The 20,794-nt window shown below is 39.7% G+C and overlaps 1 protein-coding gene across 4 annotated transcripts in view; it reads right to left on the bottom strand.

Annotated features, from left to right (window-relative positions):
- METTL16 (methyltransferase 16, N6-methyladenosine) overlaps nt 1-18,677 on the bottom strand; it is a 70,631-nt gene extending 51,954 nt beyond the window's left edge. For 2 of the 4 annotated variants that reach the window (XM_042915638.1, XM_042915641.1), the window contains exons 1-2: nt 18,447-18,677; nt 11,284-11,411 (exon numbers count right to left, since the gene is read on the bottom strand). In XM_042915638.1, the coding sequence (XP_042771572.1) occupies nt 11,284-11,411 (128 nt within the window). In that variant the 5' untranslated portion in view covers nt 18,447-18,677. Of the gene's footprint in view, nt 1-11,283; nt 11,412-17,447; nt 18,157-18,231; nt 18,248-18,446 lie in introns of those variants that run through there. The other 2 variants (XM_042915640.1, XM_042915639.1) reach the window with 2 other exon arrangements.
- Nucleotides 18,678-20,794: the final 2,117 nt, after the last annotated feature.

The raw sequence follows: 20,794 nt of genomic DNA, 5'->3' as shown, positions 1-20,794 counted from the left end.
CAGTGAGGCGTGGGACTCTCAATCTCAGGGATGTGAATTTGACCCACACGTTGGGTTTAAAGATTACTTAAAATCTTCAAAAAAAAAGTTTCACTTTCTTTGAGCACTGCTTTGCTCAGCTAACTTATACGAAATAGGTTAGAATTTTTAAGAAGTTGTGACAGTGGGGATTCATTCCTTTATTCATTCAACAGATGTTTATCATGTATCAACTAGGTAGTAGGCATTGTACAAAATGCCAGAGACTTGCAAATACAGACATGATCTCTCCCTTCATGAAGGTGATAGTGTGGTAAAGGGTACGTATTCATCCAAGAAGCACCCAAACACATGTAAAATTGTCACTGTGACAAATGCTGTAAAAGATAGGTACAAGGTGCTGAGGAACCTGTGTAATTAGTGGAACCTTAGAAAGGTCAGAAAAGTCCACCAGAAAACTTCTAGAACTGATTCATGAATTCAGCAAAGTTGCAGGATATAAAATCAATGCACAGAAATTGGTTGCATTCCTACAAACCAACAATGAAGCAACAGAAAGAGAAGTCAAGGAATCGATCCCATTTACAATTGCACCAAAAACCATAAAATACCTAGGAATAAATCTAACCAAAGAGGTGAAAAATCTATACACTGAAAACCATAGAAAGCTTATGAAAGAAATTGAAGAAGACACAAAAAAAATGGAAAAATATTCCAGGCTCCTGGATAGGAAGAACAAATACTGTTGAAATGTCAATACTACCCAAAGCAATCTACATATTCAATGCAATCCCTATCAAAATAACACCAGCATTCTTCACAGAGCTAGAACAAACAATCCTAAAATTTGTATGGAACCAGAAAAGCCCCCGAATAACCAAAGCAATCTTGAAAAAGAAAACCAATGCAGGAGGCATCACAATCCCGGACTTCAAGCTGTATTACAAAGCTGTAATCATCAAGCAGTATGGTACTGGCACAAGAACAGACACTCAGATCAATGGAACAGAACAGAGAACCCAGAAATGGACCCACAAACATATGGCCAACTAATCTTTGACAAAGCAGGAAAGAATATCCAATGGAATAAAGACAAGTCTCTTCAGCAAGCGGTGCTGGGAAAACTGGACAGCAACATGCAAAAGAATGAACCTGGACCACTTCTTACACCATACACAAAAAGAAACTCAAAATGGATGAAAGACCTAAATTTAAGACAGGAAGCCATCAAAATCCTTGAGGAGAAAGCAGGCAAAAACCACTTTGACCTTGGCCGCAGCAACTTCTTACTCAACATGTCTCCAGAGGCGAGGGAAACAAAAGCAAAAATGGACTACTGGGACCTCATCAAAATAAAAAGCTTCTTTCTGAATTCATGGGGCATTCCAGATACTGAGACAGCCACAGTGTCTAGAATGGGGAGGGCAAGGTAAGCATGTATAGTTTCAGATGAGGCTAAAGAGGAAGATAGGAACCAGATTATGCAGGGCCTTATAATTAGGGCAACAATATCATTTTATCATCTAATCTGGGACTCTACTGAAAGCAACACTAAAACCTATTCACCACACCAAGAAAATTATAATCTATGCTAAGGACTTACATCTGGTATGAAACACAAACAGACCAAAGTGGAAGCAGAGACACCAGTTAGAAAGTGATTCCTTTATCTGACTTAAGAGGCTGGATAAAGGTGGCAGTGGCAAAGCTTGGGGAAAGTGAAAAGAATGAAGATATTTTCAAAAGGGGAAACTTAACAAGATTTGGTGACGGACAAGTATTCATAGATGTCCTCTCAGGTTCTGGCTTGTTAACAGGACAGACAGTGCCGTTCTCTAAAACTGTGAACTCTGACAGAGAATGACTTTTAGGAGAAATATCATAAATCTGAGCTGAATCTGAGACATCTAAGCAGAGATAGTGAGTGGGCAGTGATCTCCAGGTACAGAGCCCAGAAAATTGGTCTGAGGAAACAAAAGAATAAGTGAAATGCACACAAACAAGTGCGAGATGAGTAATGAGAATTCTTAAGGGGAAAATACAAAATCAGAAGCAAAGAGAACCCTGCATTAAGCCTTGAAGTCCCCTTTAATGGCTGTAGATATAATCATTACAAAGGAAGCTATGCAAGGATACAGAAAGGGTAGAATAAAGTGTGGTGCCCAGGAAGCCAAGGAAAGAGGGTGTCCATGAAGGACAGCATGGGCGGAGTAACCTGCTTCTCAGAAGTCAACTGAAAACCAAAACTGCATTTAATGACAACAGATCAATGGAGACCTTTTCAAGAGCTGCTTTGGTAGTGGTGGAATCAGAAACCACCATAGAACAAGCTGAAGGTTAAGTACAGTGTGGAAAAAATGAAGACTGTAAAATTGTCAGACAATTGTCAGACAATTGTCACCTTCTTCAAGAAGGTGAGTTGTGCAAAAGACAAGTGAGTTGTGCAAGGGAGAAGTGAGATAGGGCAGTGGAAGTGAGAGGGTTGATGGAGAGATTTTATTAATAATTTTTAAATTAAAGATTTAAACATGTTTAAAAGTCAATGGAAAGTCACAAAGACCACATATTATGATTCCATTTATATGAAATGTCCAAAACATGCAAATATGTAGAGAAAGAAAGGAGATTAGTGGTTGCCAAGGGCTGAAGAGAGAGAGGAGTTGGGAGTGACTGCTGAATAGGTTTATTTCGGGGGTGACAAAAATGTTCTGGAATTAGTGGTGATGCTTGCACAACCCTGCGAATATACTAAGAACAACACAACCATACATTTTAAAATGATTTTATAGTATGTGAATGATATCTCAAATTTCCAAAAAGTTAAAGAGAAGAAGCTAGGTGACAGAGAGAGATTAAGTCATTAGGAAAAGGAAAACCAGACTAAGGTTCCTGGGATGAGAGGAGAGTATGGGATCCAAAGGACAGCTCTGATTAGAATATAGTAATAATAATAGTAATAGAATCATGAATAACAACATTTGTCCAACAAAACCAAAAGCAGACCCATGGTCTTTTGCTGTGTTTTCCACCAATTCACAGTTATCCACAACTGATTTAAATTTTTTATTTTAACATCTCATGGGTCAAATAAGCAATTAGACGGTAACATAAAAAAATAAAGATCCTGAAACAGTGGAAATGACCATTACTGACAACCTTAGGCTAACCAAAGAACCCAAATCCTACTTACAAAATGTTAAGAAACTACCCTGATCAAATTGACCTCTCTTTTTTTTTTTTTTTTTTTATTAAATGTTTATTCATTTTTGAGAGAGAGCGTGAGTGGGGCAAGGGCAGAGAGCATGGGGGACAAAGGCTCTGAAGCAGGCTCTGTGTGACAGACAGCAGACAGCCTGATGTGGGGCTCAAACTCACAAACTGTGAGATCATGACCTGAGCTGAAGTCAGACACTCACGCTCAAACCACTGAGTCACCCAGGCGCCCCTCATATTGATCTCTTAAATGCAGATCTCTGTGCTAGCCAAGAAGCAGATGACAGGAAAGAAAAGTCCAGTCATCCAAACACCTCTCTGGCCTTCCAAGTACCGTTAAAAGTATTGCAATTTTCTAAGCAAACCCCAGTGACTTACCCTAAATTCACTTAAAGAAAGAAAAAAGCTTTTAAAAAATTCAGTAGTAAGGGGCACCTGGGTGGCTCAGTTGGTTCAGCGTCCAACTCTTCGTACCAGCTCAGGTCATGATCTCACAGTTCGCGAGATGGAGCCCTGCATCACGCTCCGTGCTGACAGCATGAAGCCTGTTTGGGATTCTCTCCCTCTCTCTGCCCCTCCTCCACCCTTTCTCTCAAAATAAATAAACTTAAAAAAAGTCAGTAGTAAGAGACCTTTAAATAAATTTGTTTTGTATTACAGAATTTAGGAACAATCTATAAGTAATCATTAAGGAGTTGGATGAATAAACTATAATACCTCCACACAAGAGAATACTCTGTAGTCATTAAAAGAAGAAAGGGCTGTGCTTTTATGAAGAGGGTTCCTTGATATATTTAAAAAAAAAAAAGCACAGCTTTGAATAAAATCACATATGTACATTATGACCGCATTCTTGTATAAAAGACAAAAACCAAACAAAAAAGATCCCATATATGTATATGCATAGAAAACTCTGGAAGTGTAAAAGCCACTTCTGGATGTGGAAATGGTGGGTGGGGTGAATAGGGTAGACACACACCTTCATTCTCTTCATTATTTTTCTTTTATCTGAATATGTTTTACATAAAATAACTTTCACAGCAGTGTTTTCTAACTATATGCAAAATGCTTATAATGTCAAGTGGGGGTAAAAAAAAAAGTCCTATTATTGTATCTATCAAAATTACAATCACAAAAAATACCATGTATGTATAAGGACAAAGACTTAGAAAGACACATAAAGTACTTACATCTTCTGGGGGTGTAAAAACTGTGACTTTTTATTTTATGTTTGCAGCATTACCATCATAAATGTAGTTATGAAGGATATATTTCTATAATTTTCCATTAAGCGTTCTATAATGTCTGTATAATTAAAAACAAAAACAAAAACCAGGGGTGCCTGGGTAGCTGAGTAGGCTGAGCGTCTGACTTCAGCTCAGGTCTTGATTTCACAGCTCGTGACTTCTAGCCCTGCATCAGGCTCTGTGCTGACAGCTCAGAGCCTGGAGACTGCTTTGGATTCTGTGTCTCTTGTCTCTCTCTGCCCCTCTGCTGCTCGCTTGCTCACTCTCTCTGTCACACACACAAACATTAAAAAAAAATTTTTTAATAAATAAAAAAATAAAAAACAAAATCCTCTTTTCAAAAAAGGAAAACAGGCCCATGGTTTCAGAATACTTTTCCATGAAAGAGGGACAATTCTGTTGGAAACCAAACTAGGATTATTTCCCACGGTGACAGCAATCACAAAAGACAGTACTACAGCTGAAGCATTAATTACATAGCTTTATAAAACACTCGGAGCAAGGGAAACAGCATTATAATTAATGTTTTCTTAGTGCCTTCAAACAGAGTTGTTATTTATATCAACAATTCTTGTTATTAAAAAATATATATATATTCACCTTGATGGACTAGAGTATATAATTTATTAATAAGAAATTACATCCTAATCACCAAAATGTACAAGATATCAAGCAGAGGTTATTCTAATTAAAGAAACGGAAAAAAACAACAAGGAGCTGATTCTTACACTTCGTTAGCAAGCCAAGTGTTCATTCTCTTACCTCTAAGAAAACACAGACACTACTCTGAGGGTTAGAAATCCTTTTGTAGGACAAAGTCTAGTCATTCAGCTTTACTGGTTAAATATCTAGGTCACTGTAGCACCCTGGGACATTAAAAATTCCTGAACACAGGCAAGATCTTTTTTCATTCTCCTTTCTGAGATCACAAGAACTAAAATTAGCTCTCACGTGGAAATTAGTAATTTATTCCAACAGTCTTTGTTGTTTAACACATCCAGCTTCACAAAATAGCCCATTGTCAACAAGTCCATGTCTGATTTCCCCAGAATAACTCCTGCTCTGCTACTAATGAATACAATATTACCATTATAGATGGAGTTTGGAAGGATACATTCTGTGACCAATGGTTGAAATAACAATCATTCTAACACTGTAGGACTGAACCTCATGTAACAACAACAAAGGCTAAAGCCTACCAACCTAATTTTCTGACTTGGTTTCTATTCATTAGATCTTCACCAAGAGGTTAAATATGTACTGTTATAAAGAATGACAAAACCCTTCAATGCTGGCTCTTTGGCTTAAAAACAAATCAGTTAAGTGTCACACTCTAACCAAACTCAACTGACAGGGCTCAACTCAGTTGCATATCCCCAAGGGGCTGGTAATTGCAAAGGTCAGACATGATTACAACAAGGCAGTGATGGATGCAGAGAAGAAAAACAGAAAGGGAGATTACACTAGAAATCCTCATCACCTTATCAATTACACCAAGCGTAACAAAAATAAGGGTACCTATCATTTGCTAAGTGTTTATAATCTGTCACTTCACATGCATTATCACTAACCCTTATGACAAATACCAAAATATGTCTTTTTATCCCTGTGTTCTTTAGATGAGGAAATTCAGTCTCAGTGAAGTTAATTATCTAAAACCTCCAGAGCTGCTAAGTGGCACCTCAAGACCAGTCCTTAGAGTGTCTGATTCAGAAATACCCCCTCTCCATACCACACACACCCTGCTTAAGAGGTGAGCAAATATGGGGTGCCTCACTGGCTCAGTCAGTAGTAGACCTTGCAAATTTTGATCTCAGGGTCATGAGTTTCAGCTCTTTGTGGGGTGTAGAGATTACTTGAATATATAAAACTTTAAAAAAAAAAAACATGCATTCATGTTTATAGGTTAAAAATTCAAAACATAAGGGCACTTGGGTGCCTCAGTTGGCTGAGTGTCCGACTTCGGCTCAGGTCATATCTCACAGTTCGTGGAGTTCGAGCCCCACATTGGGCTCACCGCTGTCAGTGCAGAGTCTGCTTTTCTGATCATCTGTCCCTCTCTCTCTACCCCTCCCCCGTTTGTGCTCTCTCAAAAATAAATAAAAATATTTTTTTAAAAGTTCAAAACAGGAGCGCCTGGGTGGCTCAGTCAGTTGAGTGTCCAACTTCAGCTCAGCTCATGATCTCTCGATTTGAGAGTTCAAGCCCCGTGTCGGGCTCTGTACTGACAGCTCAGAGCCTGGAGCCTGCTTCAGATTCTGTATCTCCCCCATTCTCTGCCCCTCCCTTGCTCATGCTCTGTCTCCCTCTGTCTCTCAATAATGAATAAGTGTTTAAAAAAATTTTTTATTAAAAATAATAAAATTATTATTAAATATAATAAATATATTTAAATAATATATATATTATATATTTTATATATATAATAAAATATATAAATAAATAAATATAATAAATATAATAAAAATAAAAGATTAAAAAAATTTTATTAAAAAAATTTTTTAAAGTTCGAAACATATAATTAAATCAAATTTATTGAATGTATTGTTTAGACTTCCTATCAGCAGTACTTAATGGTTTTTGGGTCAATGACCCTTTTTAAAAGTGAAGTTCTAAATTACGGGTCAAAGTTTTGAACCCTATCTCCTCAAGAAAAAAAATATACCATTTTTTTTGTTTGTTTTTTAAAGTAAGCTCTACGGCCAGCATGGGACTTCCACTCATGACCCTAAGATCAATAGCCTAGAGACTGAGCCAGCCAGACGTGCCTCCAACTCAAGTATTTTTATCTAATTGTTTTCAAGGCATTTGTGAATCCTCTGAAAGTCCCTAAGGCTATTTCCCTGTTTACTTTTGTCTACTTGGTTAGAAATACAAGGAAAAGTGTCTCCAAATTATGTCAAACACTTTTTAATTTTTTTAGAGAGCGCTCTCACAGCTCACAAGTAGGGGGGGAGGGAGAGAGAGAAAGGGAGAGAGGGAGGGGGAGAGAGAGAGAATGAATCTCAAGCACAGCATGGAGCTCAATTTGGGGCTCAGTCCCACGACGCTGGGATCATGCCCTGAGCTGAAATGGAGTTGGATGCTCAACTGACAGTCACCCAGGTGCCCCATGTTAAACACTTATTAAAAGATATTTCTGTTATATTTTTCAAAATGCTGAAGCCTTCGTTTATTTTTGAGAAAGACAGAGAGAGAGAGAGAGAGAGAGAGAGAGAGAGAGAGAGAGAATGAGTGGGGGAGGAGCAGAGAGAGAGGGAGACACAGAATTCAAAGCAGGCTCCAGGCTCTGAGCTGTCAGTACAGAGCCCAATGTGAAGCTCGAACCCACAAACCATGACATCATGATGTGAGCCAAAGCTGGATGCTTAACCAACTGAGCCACCCAGGTGACCTTCATTTTTTTTAACTTTCAATGAAAATTATTGTTTTTATTAACATAAACTAGTCCTTTTTTTCCAATTTGATGCTTTCTTATCTTTTATTTTACTTTTTCTAATTTGGGGGAACTCTCATTTGCCTAGAAAATTTTTGTTCATCCCTTTAATTTTCCATTAATCCATAATTTAAGTAGGTCACTTGTGAGGTGGACAGGGGGAGGAGGAGGGGGAGGAGGAGGGGGAGGAGGAGGGGGAGGAGGAGGGGTAGGCAATGGGTTAGACAGGTGATGAGTAGGCAGCTCTTTCTGCCCATAGGTCTGTCCCTGTGCTTTAATAAAATCATCTATTTGCACCAAAAACAATAACAAAAAATAGGTGATGGGTATTAAGGAAGGCACTTGTGATGAGCACCAGGTGTATGTAAATGATAACTCACTAAATTCTACAGCTGAAACTAATATTCCACTGTATGTTAACTAGCTGGAATTTAAATATAAACTTAGAGAAAAAGTAAGTTTGCCATTTGTAAATGGCACAGAGTTAGATTTTACAGAGGAATTAACTCTCGTGAATTCAATAAATTTTTTGCATGTCTATTACTTGCCAGGCACCTTTAATACATTCAGATATGCTGTAATAACAAATCTGTCTGGTCTTCTCTGAGCTATTATTTTAAAAAATATAAACCTTAAGCCATCTTAAAAATCCTCCTCTGGTTCCTCTGTGTCTGAGCAACCAAGTTAATTTGCATGCTATGACAGGCTCTTCATGACCTGTTCTTTTTTTCATCTTGTTACTCCCCAACCTGCTATCCTATGTCCACTTCAGCCCCACCTACGTGCAATTCTCCAAACTTTCCACAGCCTTCACAAAATTCTGTTCTCTGTACTTGGAATTCTTTCCTCCACCCCTTTTTTTTTTTTTAATGTTTGTTTATTTTTAAGACAGAGCGAGAATGGGGGAGGGACAAAGAGAGGGAGACACAGAATCCAAAGCAGGCTTTAGGCTCTGAGCTGTCAGCACAGAGCCTGATGCAGGGCTCAAACTCAGACAGCTAACCGAAGTCAAACACTCAACTGACTGAGCCACCCAGGTGCCCCTCCTTCCCCCTTCTATTCAGTCTTCCGGATTCAGTTCAAAGACCCAAGGCCTCTACTAACATCACCCCGTATCACTGCTTTGTCCTGCTCTTCTGACTTCCATTTTCAATTGCCTACTAAATAACCCTACTTGAATATCCCACAGCTTTCTCAGATTGCATATAACCCAAACCAAAAATCTCATCTCCCCCAAAACAAGCTCATTCCCCCTTGATCCCTAACTCAATAAACCAGGTACTACCACCTAGCCTCTTGCTAAATTAGAATCCCAAGCACCACTCCTTAATTTCTGGCTCACACTCCTTAATTTCTACCACGTTCTGCTCATTCTATTCACGAATTTTTCTCAAATTCATCAGTGATTTCTATCCCTCCTGCCTCTACCTAGTTAGGCCACCAATGTCTAATCTGGATTACTGAAACCATTTCCTACTTACCTCCCTATACCTCCAATCTTAATTTCCCCTGCAACCTATCCTCCGCAATGCTCCTAGACTACTTCTGTCTAAACACAATTCTGAACATGTTATTCCTCTACTTTTAAATGTTAGTGGATAAGGATGGGGGTGGGTAGCTCTGAAGATACAAGAACGCTTGATGCATGTCCTTAAAATAAATTCCAAACTCCTAAGTGGGCCTTGTAAAGTACTACAAGCATAATCATCTCCAGACTCATCTGTCCACTGTATCTCAGGCACACTCTGCTTTTCCAGTTCCCCTACTGCTCAGTGCTCTGCACATACTGTTCCCTCTACTTGTACCACTCTTCTATCCAGCTAACTCCTAGTCATTCTTCAGCACAACCATGACACCACTTTTGTTTCAAATCATTCTCTAAGTCCCAAAGTCACAGTTGGGTCTCCCTTCTATGTGATTCTACCATACATCCCACAGATTCTGCCACACCAAATGTGTTTATTTGTCCACTTCCCCTACTAGTGTGTAAACTCCAAATGCGAAGTCACTGTCTTTCTTCTTTATTATGGCTTTTCCAAGAATTTAGCACAAAATGGTTAATCAACATTTTGTTAAGTAATTAAGTACAATGATAGGAACACACAGGAAACCAAGAATAAAAAAACTATATCTGTCCTAAAGCTACATGGACAAATAAAACATCCACATATATAACTATGAAACGAAGATTTAAGCACGATGGTAGAGATGATCTACACAAAGAGAAATACTAACTCAATCTCTCTAGACCATCTCCACAGTAAGATGCCAAAAATAATTCTTTAGAGCATGTAAATACTGGAACTCTTATTTAAATGTTTTTTATTTCTATTTCATATTATGTTGTCTAATGTGCTTAACACAGTAACACAGTGAATTGTACAAGCATTCATATATGGGGTGGTCCTCATATATGGGGTGGTCCTCAACTTTTAACTGAGACAAAAAAAGCTTGGAAACCATAGTTCTAGGGTATTTGATCTCAACCTTTGTGTATTGTTGAAGGGGCCTTGATCACTTTCAGAATGATAGAAACTAAGAATTATCTCCCAGAAAAATGAGCATAAATATACATTATTTTTAAACTTTTATAAGATTTCTAGGGTATCTCAGCCTTCAGGTTAAGTCCTGCCCTAGGGCTTCCATTTTTAAAGCCATAAAGAGACTGCTAGTAGAAGAGGTCATCAAAATGTCTCAGGCCCTATTATCCTATTATTCCTTACCTTCCCTTTTCTCCACAATCCTGCTCCTCCTCCTCCCCAGTTGAATCACCACACCTGTCCCCAAGAAGGCTTAGAATTTCTAGTCTATAACTCCCATAGAGTTTAGGAATGCAGTGAAATATTTCCTTCTCAAAGGTATAACATACACATCAGTTATTCCTAAACCATCACCATAATTTTGCTATTTCCCTAAGTACTCATATTATTATTTCCTTAATTTTTAAAATCAACATTTTTACCAAATTTAACTTTAAATTTGACGACATCCTAAGTATCTGTGAAATCAGTTTTGATGCCTGATGATTTTCCTACTACATCAAAATAAACATACACTTAAAATAAGGACTCTAGACCCTCATCAGCACCAAGTTTTAGAGCACAATCTCAAGGTTTCTGCACTTACTCTGAAATCTCTGTTGGGTAAGCAATAATTCGGAGATCAAGTTTTCTTAAAGCCAGAAAGAAACTTAAAAGTATTTGGTCCAATCCTCTCATTTTACAGTTTAAAAAGATGCAACCCAGACAGGTTAAGTGATTTGTCCAAGATCAGATGAGAAATTTAAGGAAAAGTCTAGGATTAGCATTCAGGTATAGTATTGGCCCAGTATGCTTTCCACTACACTTGTGTCCTTTCAGATTACACTAGAATAATACAGTTATCAAGAATTCTTCATCTGTTACCTACCTCACTCTTCCATTCAGATTTATCTGAACATGCTGCTTAAAATCTGGATATTTGGATGCCAGATACGCAAAGTCAGGAGGTTTGTCCTTGTATCTATTCCTTGCATGCATTGATTTACTCAGAGCCATCTTTAAAAAGAAAAAAAAAGGAAAAAAGTCAGCATATTTAGTTTAAAAAAAAATTAATGGGAAAAAGCTGTGGTTGCCAAGTCAACAGTTATAGCCAACATATTTCTGCTAATCAACTGAGAAAGTAGAAGTTACATTTTTTAAATGTACACAACAAATAAGCATATGAAAAGATGCTTAACATCACCATGAATCATTAGGGAAATGCAAATCAAAACCACAATATCACTTCATACCCACTAGGATGACTATTATTAAAAAGGGAAAAAAAGAGGGGTGCCTGGGTGGCTCAGTTAGTTAAGCGTTGGACTTCGGCTCAGGTCACGACCTCATGGTTCATGAGTTCAAGCCCCACGTCGGGCTCTGTGCTGACAGCTTGGAGCCTGCTTCAGATTCTCTGTCTCCCTCTCTCTGACCCTCCCCTGCTCGCACTCTCTCTCTAAAATAAATAAACATTTTAAAAAGTTAAAAAGAAAAAGAAAAAAAAAGATAAACGTTGATGAGGATGTTAGGAAACTGGAGCCTTCACGCACTGCAGAGAGGAATGTGTACAACTGCTGTGGAAAGTTTGGCGGTTCTTTAAAAAGTAGAATGGCCACATGATCCAGCAACTCCCCTCCTAAGCATATACCCAAGAAAAGTGAAAGCATGGATTCAAAGAGATATTTGCACATCAGTGTTCACAGCAGCATTATTCATAACAGCCGAAAGGTAGAAACAATCCCAAATGTCCATAAATGGATAAACCAAATGTGGTACATATATACAATGGAATATTATTCAGTCATAAAAAGGAATAAATTTCTGATACACCCTACAACATGGATGAACCTTAAAAACATTATGTAAGGGAAACAAGCCACGTACAAAAAAGACAAACATTGTATTTTCCCACTTATAGTAGCAAGAATAGGCAAATTCATATAGAGAGCAGAATAGAGGTTACCAGGGTTTGGGAGGGAGGTAGGAATGTTGAATTATTACTTAATGGGTACACGGTTTCTGTTTAGGATGAGGAAAAACTTCTAGAAACGGACAGTGGTGATGGTTACACAACACTGAATGCACTTAATGCCACTGAATAGTACTTAAAAATGGTTAAAATGGTTAACTTTTATGTTATGTATATTTTGTCACAGTTTGAAAAATGTATGCAACATATGATTTTTTTTTTTAAACCATGGGAAGAAAACCGGAAACTATTCTTTTGAAAGCATCAAAGGGGTAGAAGGCAGTATAATCTACAGCCAAGAAGTAATAGTCAGAGGTACTTTTTACAGTGTTCTTGTATGGACTGAATATTTGGTAGTACACCATAAAGTCACTAATGTTTCAAAATACACTTTCTATTTTATAAATTTCAGTCTTGTCATTCCTAGGTAGCTAAAAACCAAATGAAAACAAACAATTTTGTCTTCTTCCAGATTACAAAAAGGGAAAAAAAGTTAACGCATTTATATTGCAAGACAAACACTGGAAGAAAAGCCATTGTAGTGGTTTAGTAAATTGTGCAGTTGGTAATTTGAAAAAATAATTTTTTTATGCTTGTTTATTTTTGAAAGACAGAGACAGAGAATGAGTTATTATTTTGAAAGACAGAGACAGAGAATGAGTGGCGGAAGGACAGAGAGAGAGGGAGACACAGAATCCAAAGCAGGCTCCAGGCTCTGAGCTGTCAGCACGGAGCCCGACGTGGGGCTCAAACCCACGAACTGAGAGATCATGGCCTGAGCCGAAGTCGGACGCTTAACCAACTGAGCCACCCAGGCGTCCCTAAAAAAATATTTTAGTGTATATCTCAGTGGCAACTGATTTGTATTTTCTTTTTATCACTCTGTATTTTCCATTGTTTTTTATAAGGCGCATTCACCTAAACAAAGTTATGTAAGTCAGAATCTTAGGCATCACTTGCTAGTTCTATACTCCTCTCATATCCCCAAAAATCAACAGTCATGAGGATTTTTACCTGCTAAATACCTCTCAAATCCATCTATTCCTCCCTATCTTCACAGGTATCAGCCCAGTACAAATTAACTTGGATAGCTAGAACAGCCTCCTACTTGGCCACACGAAATCAACTCTTACAATTTCCCTTTTCCACCTTGCAGAGATCATCTCCTAAACACAAATCTCATTATGTCTTCCTTCTCCTATGCCCACCTGTTCAAATCTTTACTCAGAGGATTAAAAACAAAAACCACTAGGGTGCCTGGGTGGCTCAGTTGGTTAAAGTTAAGCCTCTGACTCTTGATATCTTGATTTCAGCTCCAGTCAGGAAGGCTGCTTAAGATTCTCTCTTCCTCTGCCCCTCCCCCACCCCCTCGCACAGGCTTGCTATCTCAAACAAACTCATTACTTTAGCATACATATTAGGCCCAGCACAGCATGGCCTTACCTAGTTTTTCACCATCAGTTTATGTCACACCTATCCTTGCTCTTCTTTCTGTCCCTCCACTCTGGCAACAGGGTCTTTACACAGTTTATTCCCTTTGTAATGTTCTTTCCTCCTCTTCACCTACTGAATTCCTACTTATCCTTTAAGTTTTATTTATTTATTTTTGAGAGAGAGAGAGCACAGCCAGACTGCAGCCAGCAAGTGGGAGAAGGACAGAGAAAACAAGAATCCTAAGCAGGCTCCACACTGTCAGCACAGAGCCTGATGTGAGGCTGCAATTCTCTAACCCAACTGTGAGATCATGACCTGAACGGATATCAAGAGTCAGATGCTTAATAGATTGAGCCACCCAGGCGCCCCTCCTACTCATTTTTACTCTTAAAGTTCAAACATCTCTTCTTCAGGAAAGTGTTTCTTCCCTAATCTCACTAGTTAAATCATATTCCCTTATTATAGTGTCTCCTGGCAACAAGCACCTTTCCTTTGTAGGCTTATTAGAGATGTAACTTTACATAGTAATGGATCTAACTCTATTTCAGGTTTTTGACAGCTTTCTACACTGAAAAAAAATTTTTTTTAATTCAAGTATAATTAGCATGTTATATTAGTTTCAGGTGTATGACATAATGGTTCAACAATTATAAATATTCCTCTGGGCTCATCAAAGTAAGTGTACTCTTTTTTTTTTTTAATGTTTATTTATTTTTGAGACAGAGAGAGACAGAGCACGAATGGGGGAGGGTCAGACAGAGAGGGGGACACAGAATCTGAAACAGGCTCCAGGCTCTGAGCTGTCAGCACAGAGCCTGACACGGGGCTCGAACTCACGGACCGTGAGACCAGACCTGAGCCAAAGTCAGACGCTTAACCAACTGAGCCACCCAGGCGCCCCAAAGTAAGTGTACTCTTAATCCCCCCCCACCCACCTCCCCACCTCCCCTCTGGCAACCACCAGTTTGTTGTTTGCATTTAAGAGTCTGTTTTTTGGGAGGCACTTGGGTGGTTCAGTCTGTTAAGCGTCCAACTCCTGATTTCAGCTCAGGTCCTGATCTCATAGTCGTGGGATAGAGCCCTAAGCCAGGCTCTGAGCTGAGCTGAACGTGGAGCCTGCTTGGAATTGTCTCTCCCCATCCCCTCCTCTACAGACATGCACGCGCTCTCTCTTTCTCTCTCTCTCTCTCTCAAAAATAAACATCTAAAAGAAAAGAGTCTTTTTTTGCTCATCTACCTTTTTTTTGTTTCTTTAAATTCCACAGGAGTGAAATCATATGGTATTTGTCTTTCTTTGACTTATCTCACTTAGCACTATATCCTCTAGGTCCACCCATGTTGTTGCAAATGGCAAAATTTCATTCTTTTTTAAATTTTTTTAATGTTTTTATTTACTTTTGAGAGACAGAGACCAAGTGCCAGTGGGAGTGTGGGGGAGGGAGGGAGGGAGAGATAAAGAGGGGGGGGGGGGGGGGAGACACAGAATCCGAAGCAAGCTCCAGGTTCTGAGCTGTCAGTACAAAGCCTGATGTAGGGCTTGAACACGTGAACCACCAAAAGACCATGACCTGAGTGGAAATTGGATGCTTAACCAACTGAGCCACCCAGGCGCCCCAAGATTTCATTCTTTTTAATAGCTGAGTAATATTCCATCATGTATATATACACCTTTTTAAAAATATATACCTTTTAAAAAATTTTTTAGTGTTTATTTATTTTTGAGAGAGACATGTGCAAGCCGGGGGAGGGGCAGAGAAAGAGGGAGACACAGAATCCAAAGCAGGATCCAGGCTCTGAGCTGTGAGCACAGAGCCCGACATGGGGCTCAAACCCACAAACCGTGAGATCATGACCTGAGCCGAAGTCAGACACTTAACCAACTGAGCTACCCAGGCACCCCAACTTTCAAAGCATTCTAGGCTTTTCCCTCAAAGTTCTTTAGTTTACATTTGTCTGTCCTATCCCCCACCCCACCTCCCAAGCTGCAACCATGTCCATCTTATTGTTTATTCCATCCAGCAGCAACTGGCATACAATAAATATTTGTTGAGTCAATGAATAATTCAGAATTTAGGGGAATTAATAGTCACCTGAAAGCTTTTCAGCATACTAAACTACCACCTTTTGCCCCTAACGTTATCACAGAAACTCACTACATACAAGTTTTAATTTCCTAACATTAATATACCCTTACAGACTATCAAGAAAGAGGGGAGCATAAAACTAGGACAAGAACCAGTCCCCATGAAAAAGTTGTATAAGGGGCACCTGGCTGGCTCAGTCAGTACAACATGTGACTCTTGATCTTGGGGTTGTAAGTTCAAGCCCTATGTTGGGTGTAAAGATTACTTAAAAATAAAATTAAAAAAAGATTTAAAAAATTTAAATAAATAAATAATAAAATTAAGGGGCGCCTGGGTGGCTCAGTCGGTTGGGCAACCAACTCCACCCAGGTCATGATCTCACAGATCATGAGTTTGAGCCCCACATCCGGCTCTGTGCTGACAGCTCAGAGCCTGAAGCCTGCTTTGGATTCTGTGTCTCCCTCTCTCTCTGCCCCTCCCCCACTCATGTTCTATCTCTCTCCTTCAAGAGTAAATAAACATCAGGGGCGCCTAGGTGGCTCAGTCGGTTAAGCGTCTAACTTCAGCTCAGGTCATGATCTCGTGGTTCATGAGTTCAAGACCCACATCGGGCTCTGTGCTGACAGCTCAGAGCCTGGAGCTTGCTTCAGGTTCTGTCTCCGTCTCTCTCTGCCCCTTCCCCACTCATGCTCTGTCTCTTTCTCAAATATAAATAAAACATTAAAAAAAATTTTTTAAAAAGAGTAAATAAACATCAAAAAATATTTTTAATAAACAAATTAAATTTAATTTAAAAAAAAAGGAAAATGTTCTCCTTTCTTGTGATTCTGGCAAGCAACAAAAGTACCCTAACAGTAATTTCAAGAGACATTGGTATGTAAGGCTCTGCAACACATTTAAGATTCTAAAGACTGCATACATGACATCAGTGTACACACGACACTCTGAACATATGTGGAACAAATTACAGATACAGCAAATTCAATTCATGTCCTACATTAATCAACCCTTCTGATTAGACTACATACAGAAAAAAATCAATAAAGCCACCCTTTTGCTAACCAATCTCCTAATGCAGGCAATGGGGTCTTAGCTAAATCTTATTCTTCTGAGTATCAACACTTAGCTGGAATAAACATTGTCACTTCCCACTTCTCTCTAACTTAATCTTTCTCTTCCTGGCTCATTCTTATCCAGTCACACTGCTCTCCTTGTTTGTTTGTTTGTTTTTTAATCAAATCTGGCACACTCCTGACTCAGGGCTTTTGTACTTGGTCTGTATAGACTGCTCTTCCCCCAGAAATACATACATATAAGGTGCCTCACCTTTTTCAGGTCTTTGATAAAACCTCACCTTCTCACTGATGCCTTTCCCACTTTTTAAAAATTATTATTTTTTAAAGTATGCTCCATGCCCAACGTGGGGTCTGAACTAACCACCCCTCTATCAAAAGTAGCATGCTCTATCAACTGAGCCACCCAAGGCGCCCCTGATGCCTTTCCTTAGTGCAGTGAGTTAACACACTCCACTCCCTTAATAGTTTCGGTACTCTACATAGAACTTACCCATCCGATATTCCATACACAGCATTTACTTACTTTTCAAAACTGCCCTGCCAGTAAACTTCATGTGGGAAAATATTTTGTCTATCTTGTTCACTGTGATATCCCCGCGCCTAAATTAGGGCCTGGGAGAGTAGACACTCTTAAATATTTGTTGACTGAACACACGATGAAACTCTTCACTGTCCCAGAACACTAAAACACAGCACTCTCATTCTTTGTAGAACAGCCCTCAACTGGACACTCAAAAAGGATGTCTCTTGTGGGTTACCCAGGTCAGTCCAGAAAGCCAAAGGAGTACACCCTTGAAACTGAGGCTTCTCTTTTCTTTGATCTTTGCCATCTCCATGCTGTTTCCTTGGTTTCTCCTAACCCTCTTAATAACAGTCTTAAACTACCGTTTATCTTAACACAAAAGAATCTAAATTCCGCTTCGAATTCAAATTTCCGCTTCCAACTCGAAATTTCTTCTGCATAAATTTCTCCCAGTTCAACCCCTATCTCCTTTTTCTCACTTTGCCTTCCTTCATTCATAACTCTGACTTTTTCCTCTAGTTCCGCCATTGCCAGTTCTCCATCTCCTCCACTCCTCCCACACATTCATCTTATCCACCCAGTCTTCCCGCCTCAGTTTCGGATCTCTCTAAACCTCCTCAGCCCCTGGGACCTCTCTCACTTCAATCCTAGCCTCCATTCTATACGCCAACTCCTCCCAGCCGCCCCACCACCATTACCCCCCTCCACGTGCGCGCGCGCGCGCACCCACCCACCCAAACCGTTCACTCACCCATGTGGTCTGTCCCCCTAGACCCAAAGTCAGTACCTCACAGGTGCAGAATCCGCGCGCGCGCGCACGCAAACACACACACATACACCCATCGGGTCTGTCTCCCCAGGCCCGAAGTCAGCAACTCACCAGCCCAGGACCCGAGAATAAGGAACTCGGGCCGTACATAGGTTAAATGACCTCTCCTCCCGCCCAAGAAATATTAAATGACTCACATCTGAAGTCAACCTTTCTTCAAGAAGACCAGTCTGGAGTAGGCCTCTTTAACCCTAGAGTCTTAAACCACCCGCAGAGCGAAGCGCCTAGAAACGCAGATGTTACGCTCTAAGTGCGCCGCCATGTTGGGCAGCCATTTAGCCTCGTGATTGGACGAAGCACTCTCGCGCGACTTGTAGCAGAGTCTGAAGAAAGAAAGAACCGTCGCGATATCTGGAGTTTGAGGCTCCTGACACAAGGAAGGGGCGTGGTAACAAGGGGAGTGTTTTTGCGTGAGGGCACCTGGCGTAAAATCGGTTTGAGAACTTGTTTTTCGTTTGTCTGTTTTTTAATGTAGATTTTTAAAAATGTAGCTTTCTGGGTCCCACTTCAGACTTCCTAAATCACTCTCGGGGGTTGGGCAGGAATATGAGAACGGCGGGGGGAGGGGACTTTAGGATTTGATGGCGAGCAGTTAGCGTTTATTGTGCAACAGGTCTCTCTCTTCGTATGTTGCCTCATTTAATCATGACTGATGAACCTGTGATGTGGGAAGGCGTAATCGCATTTACAGCGTCAAAACTGGGGATCAGAAATATTAAGTCGTTTGTTCAAGATCTCACACCGGATGACACTAAGTCCATGTTCTTTGTCTCCTCACCTGCCACTTGAGCTGGAAGCTCCATTAAATGCTTTTCATTTTTCTTTTCAACTCGGTTATACTTTCACCCTCTGGTAAGTAGAGTGAGCATTAGTCTCATTTCATAATGGAGACAAAAAGATAAACCACTTTCAAAAGGTATACAACTTAAGCTAGGACTAAAGTCATCCTCTGGGCCCTCACGTAGTAACTTTTTCCATTAAAGCTTGCCCGAGTCCTAGTAATTAATATGAAAGCTTCTGGCAAAGTGCTGCTGTAAAATTGAGAGATAGAGGCTAAGAAATGGAGACTTCAGCTTTATGCAGAACAAAGTGTATAGGCAGTCACCCAAGGAAAGGTGAGGAGGTGCTCTCATCTATTGTGTAACACACACCACCCTAAAATATATAGCTTAAAACAACAATTTTATTTACTCACTGTTCTTCAGTCTAGGCTGGAATCAGTCCATCTGTTCTTGTTCTGTCCTTGCTGTTTATGGTAGCATCAGCTGGTGGCTGGTTCAGCTGGAGTGACTGGGCCCCCCTCTCCCTGTGACCTTTCCATATAATTTCTCCAGCAGAGTAGCCAGACTTCTTACATATTAGCTCAGAGATCCCAAAAAGGCAAAAGTGTAAGCTTCTGGGCCTTCTTAAGGCTTAGGCCCAGAACCGGTGCTTTCATTATTCACTAAATTCTATTTGTTAAAGCAGATCAAAGGGCCAGCCAGATTCAAGAGGAAGGTATCCTGGAGTTCCAGGTTATACTCTCAATACTGGAAGCTGTGGTTTGCTGATCTACCAATGAACAGAATACCACAGAAAGTTTTCTCTTTAGTTGTAGTGACTTTGGTACTGGTTATTTTTACAGTATTTAGTGCTGGCTTCTGGAAAGGTGAAAGAGAAAATGGTTTGGGAGGTATGACTGGTAGGGTTGTAAGATGCTGGTGAATTTCTCTGTTAGCTCCAAACAGAGATCCGACTCCCCTGTGGGTCAAACCAGAGAGATCTAGCTTTATGGGGTTTAAATCATGCCCCCGACCACTTACTAACCCCATGATAATGGACAATTTACTTACAATATCCAAGCCTGAGTTTTCTCAATATTGCCAAACAGGATAGTAATCTCATATGGTTGTTGTGAGAATTAAATCAGGTAATGCACATAAAGCAGCATAGTTTCTAGCACATAGTAAGTTATCATTATTACTATTATTATTCCTTATAATTTCTTTGTCAGTTTACATTTTTAAAAAATTATTTCAGGGGCGCCTGGGTGGCTCAGTCGGTTAAGTGTTCAACTTCCGCTCAGGTCATGATCTCACAGTTTGTGGGTTCAAGCCCCGCATCAGGCTCTGTGCTGACAGCTCAGAGCCTGGAGCCTGCTTCGGATTCTGTGTCTCCCTCTCTCTCTGCCCCTCCCCCGCTCATGCTCTGTCTCTCTCTCTCTGTCAAAAATAAATAAAAACATTGAAAAAAATTTTTAAAAATTATTTCATAATGATAAAACATGTTCACTATAGAAAATTTGTAAAAATTTTAAATAATACAGGAAAGTATGAGAAAGAAAGCAAAAAGTATCTAAAAATCTCACCACCTAGAGCCAATTACCAGAAGTTGATAACCTTACTTCCAGACCTCTGTTTTCATAAGGATATATAACTAAACAATTTTTATATATTTTTTCTCAGATATAAATCTTGGAGGTTCTCCTACCTCAATTAATATACTT

This window comes from Panthera leo, chromosome E1, assembly GCF_018350215.1.
Source record: "Panthera leo isolate Ple1 chromosome E1, P.leo_Ple1_pat1.1, whole genome shotgun sequence".
NCBI lineage: Eukaryota > Metazoa > Chordata > Mammalia > Carnivora > Felidae > Panthera > Panthera leo.
Note: the sequence above shows the minus strand (reverse complement) of the source record. Positions and strands in the feature narration are given on the sequence as shown.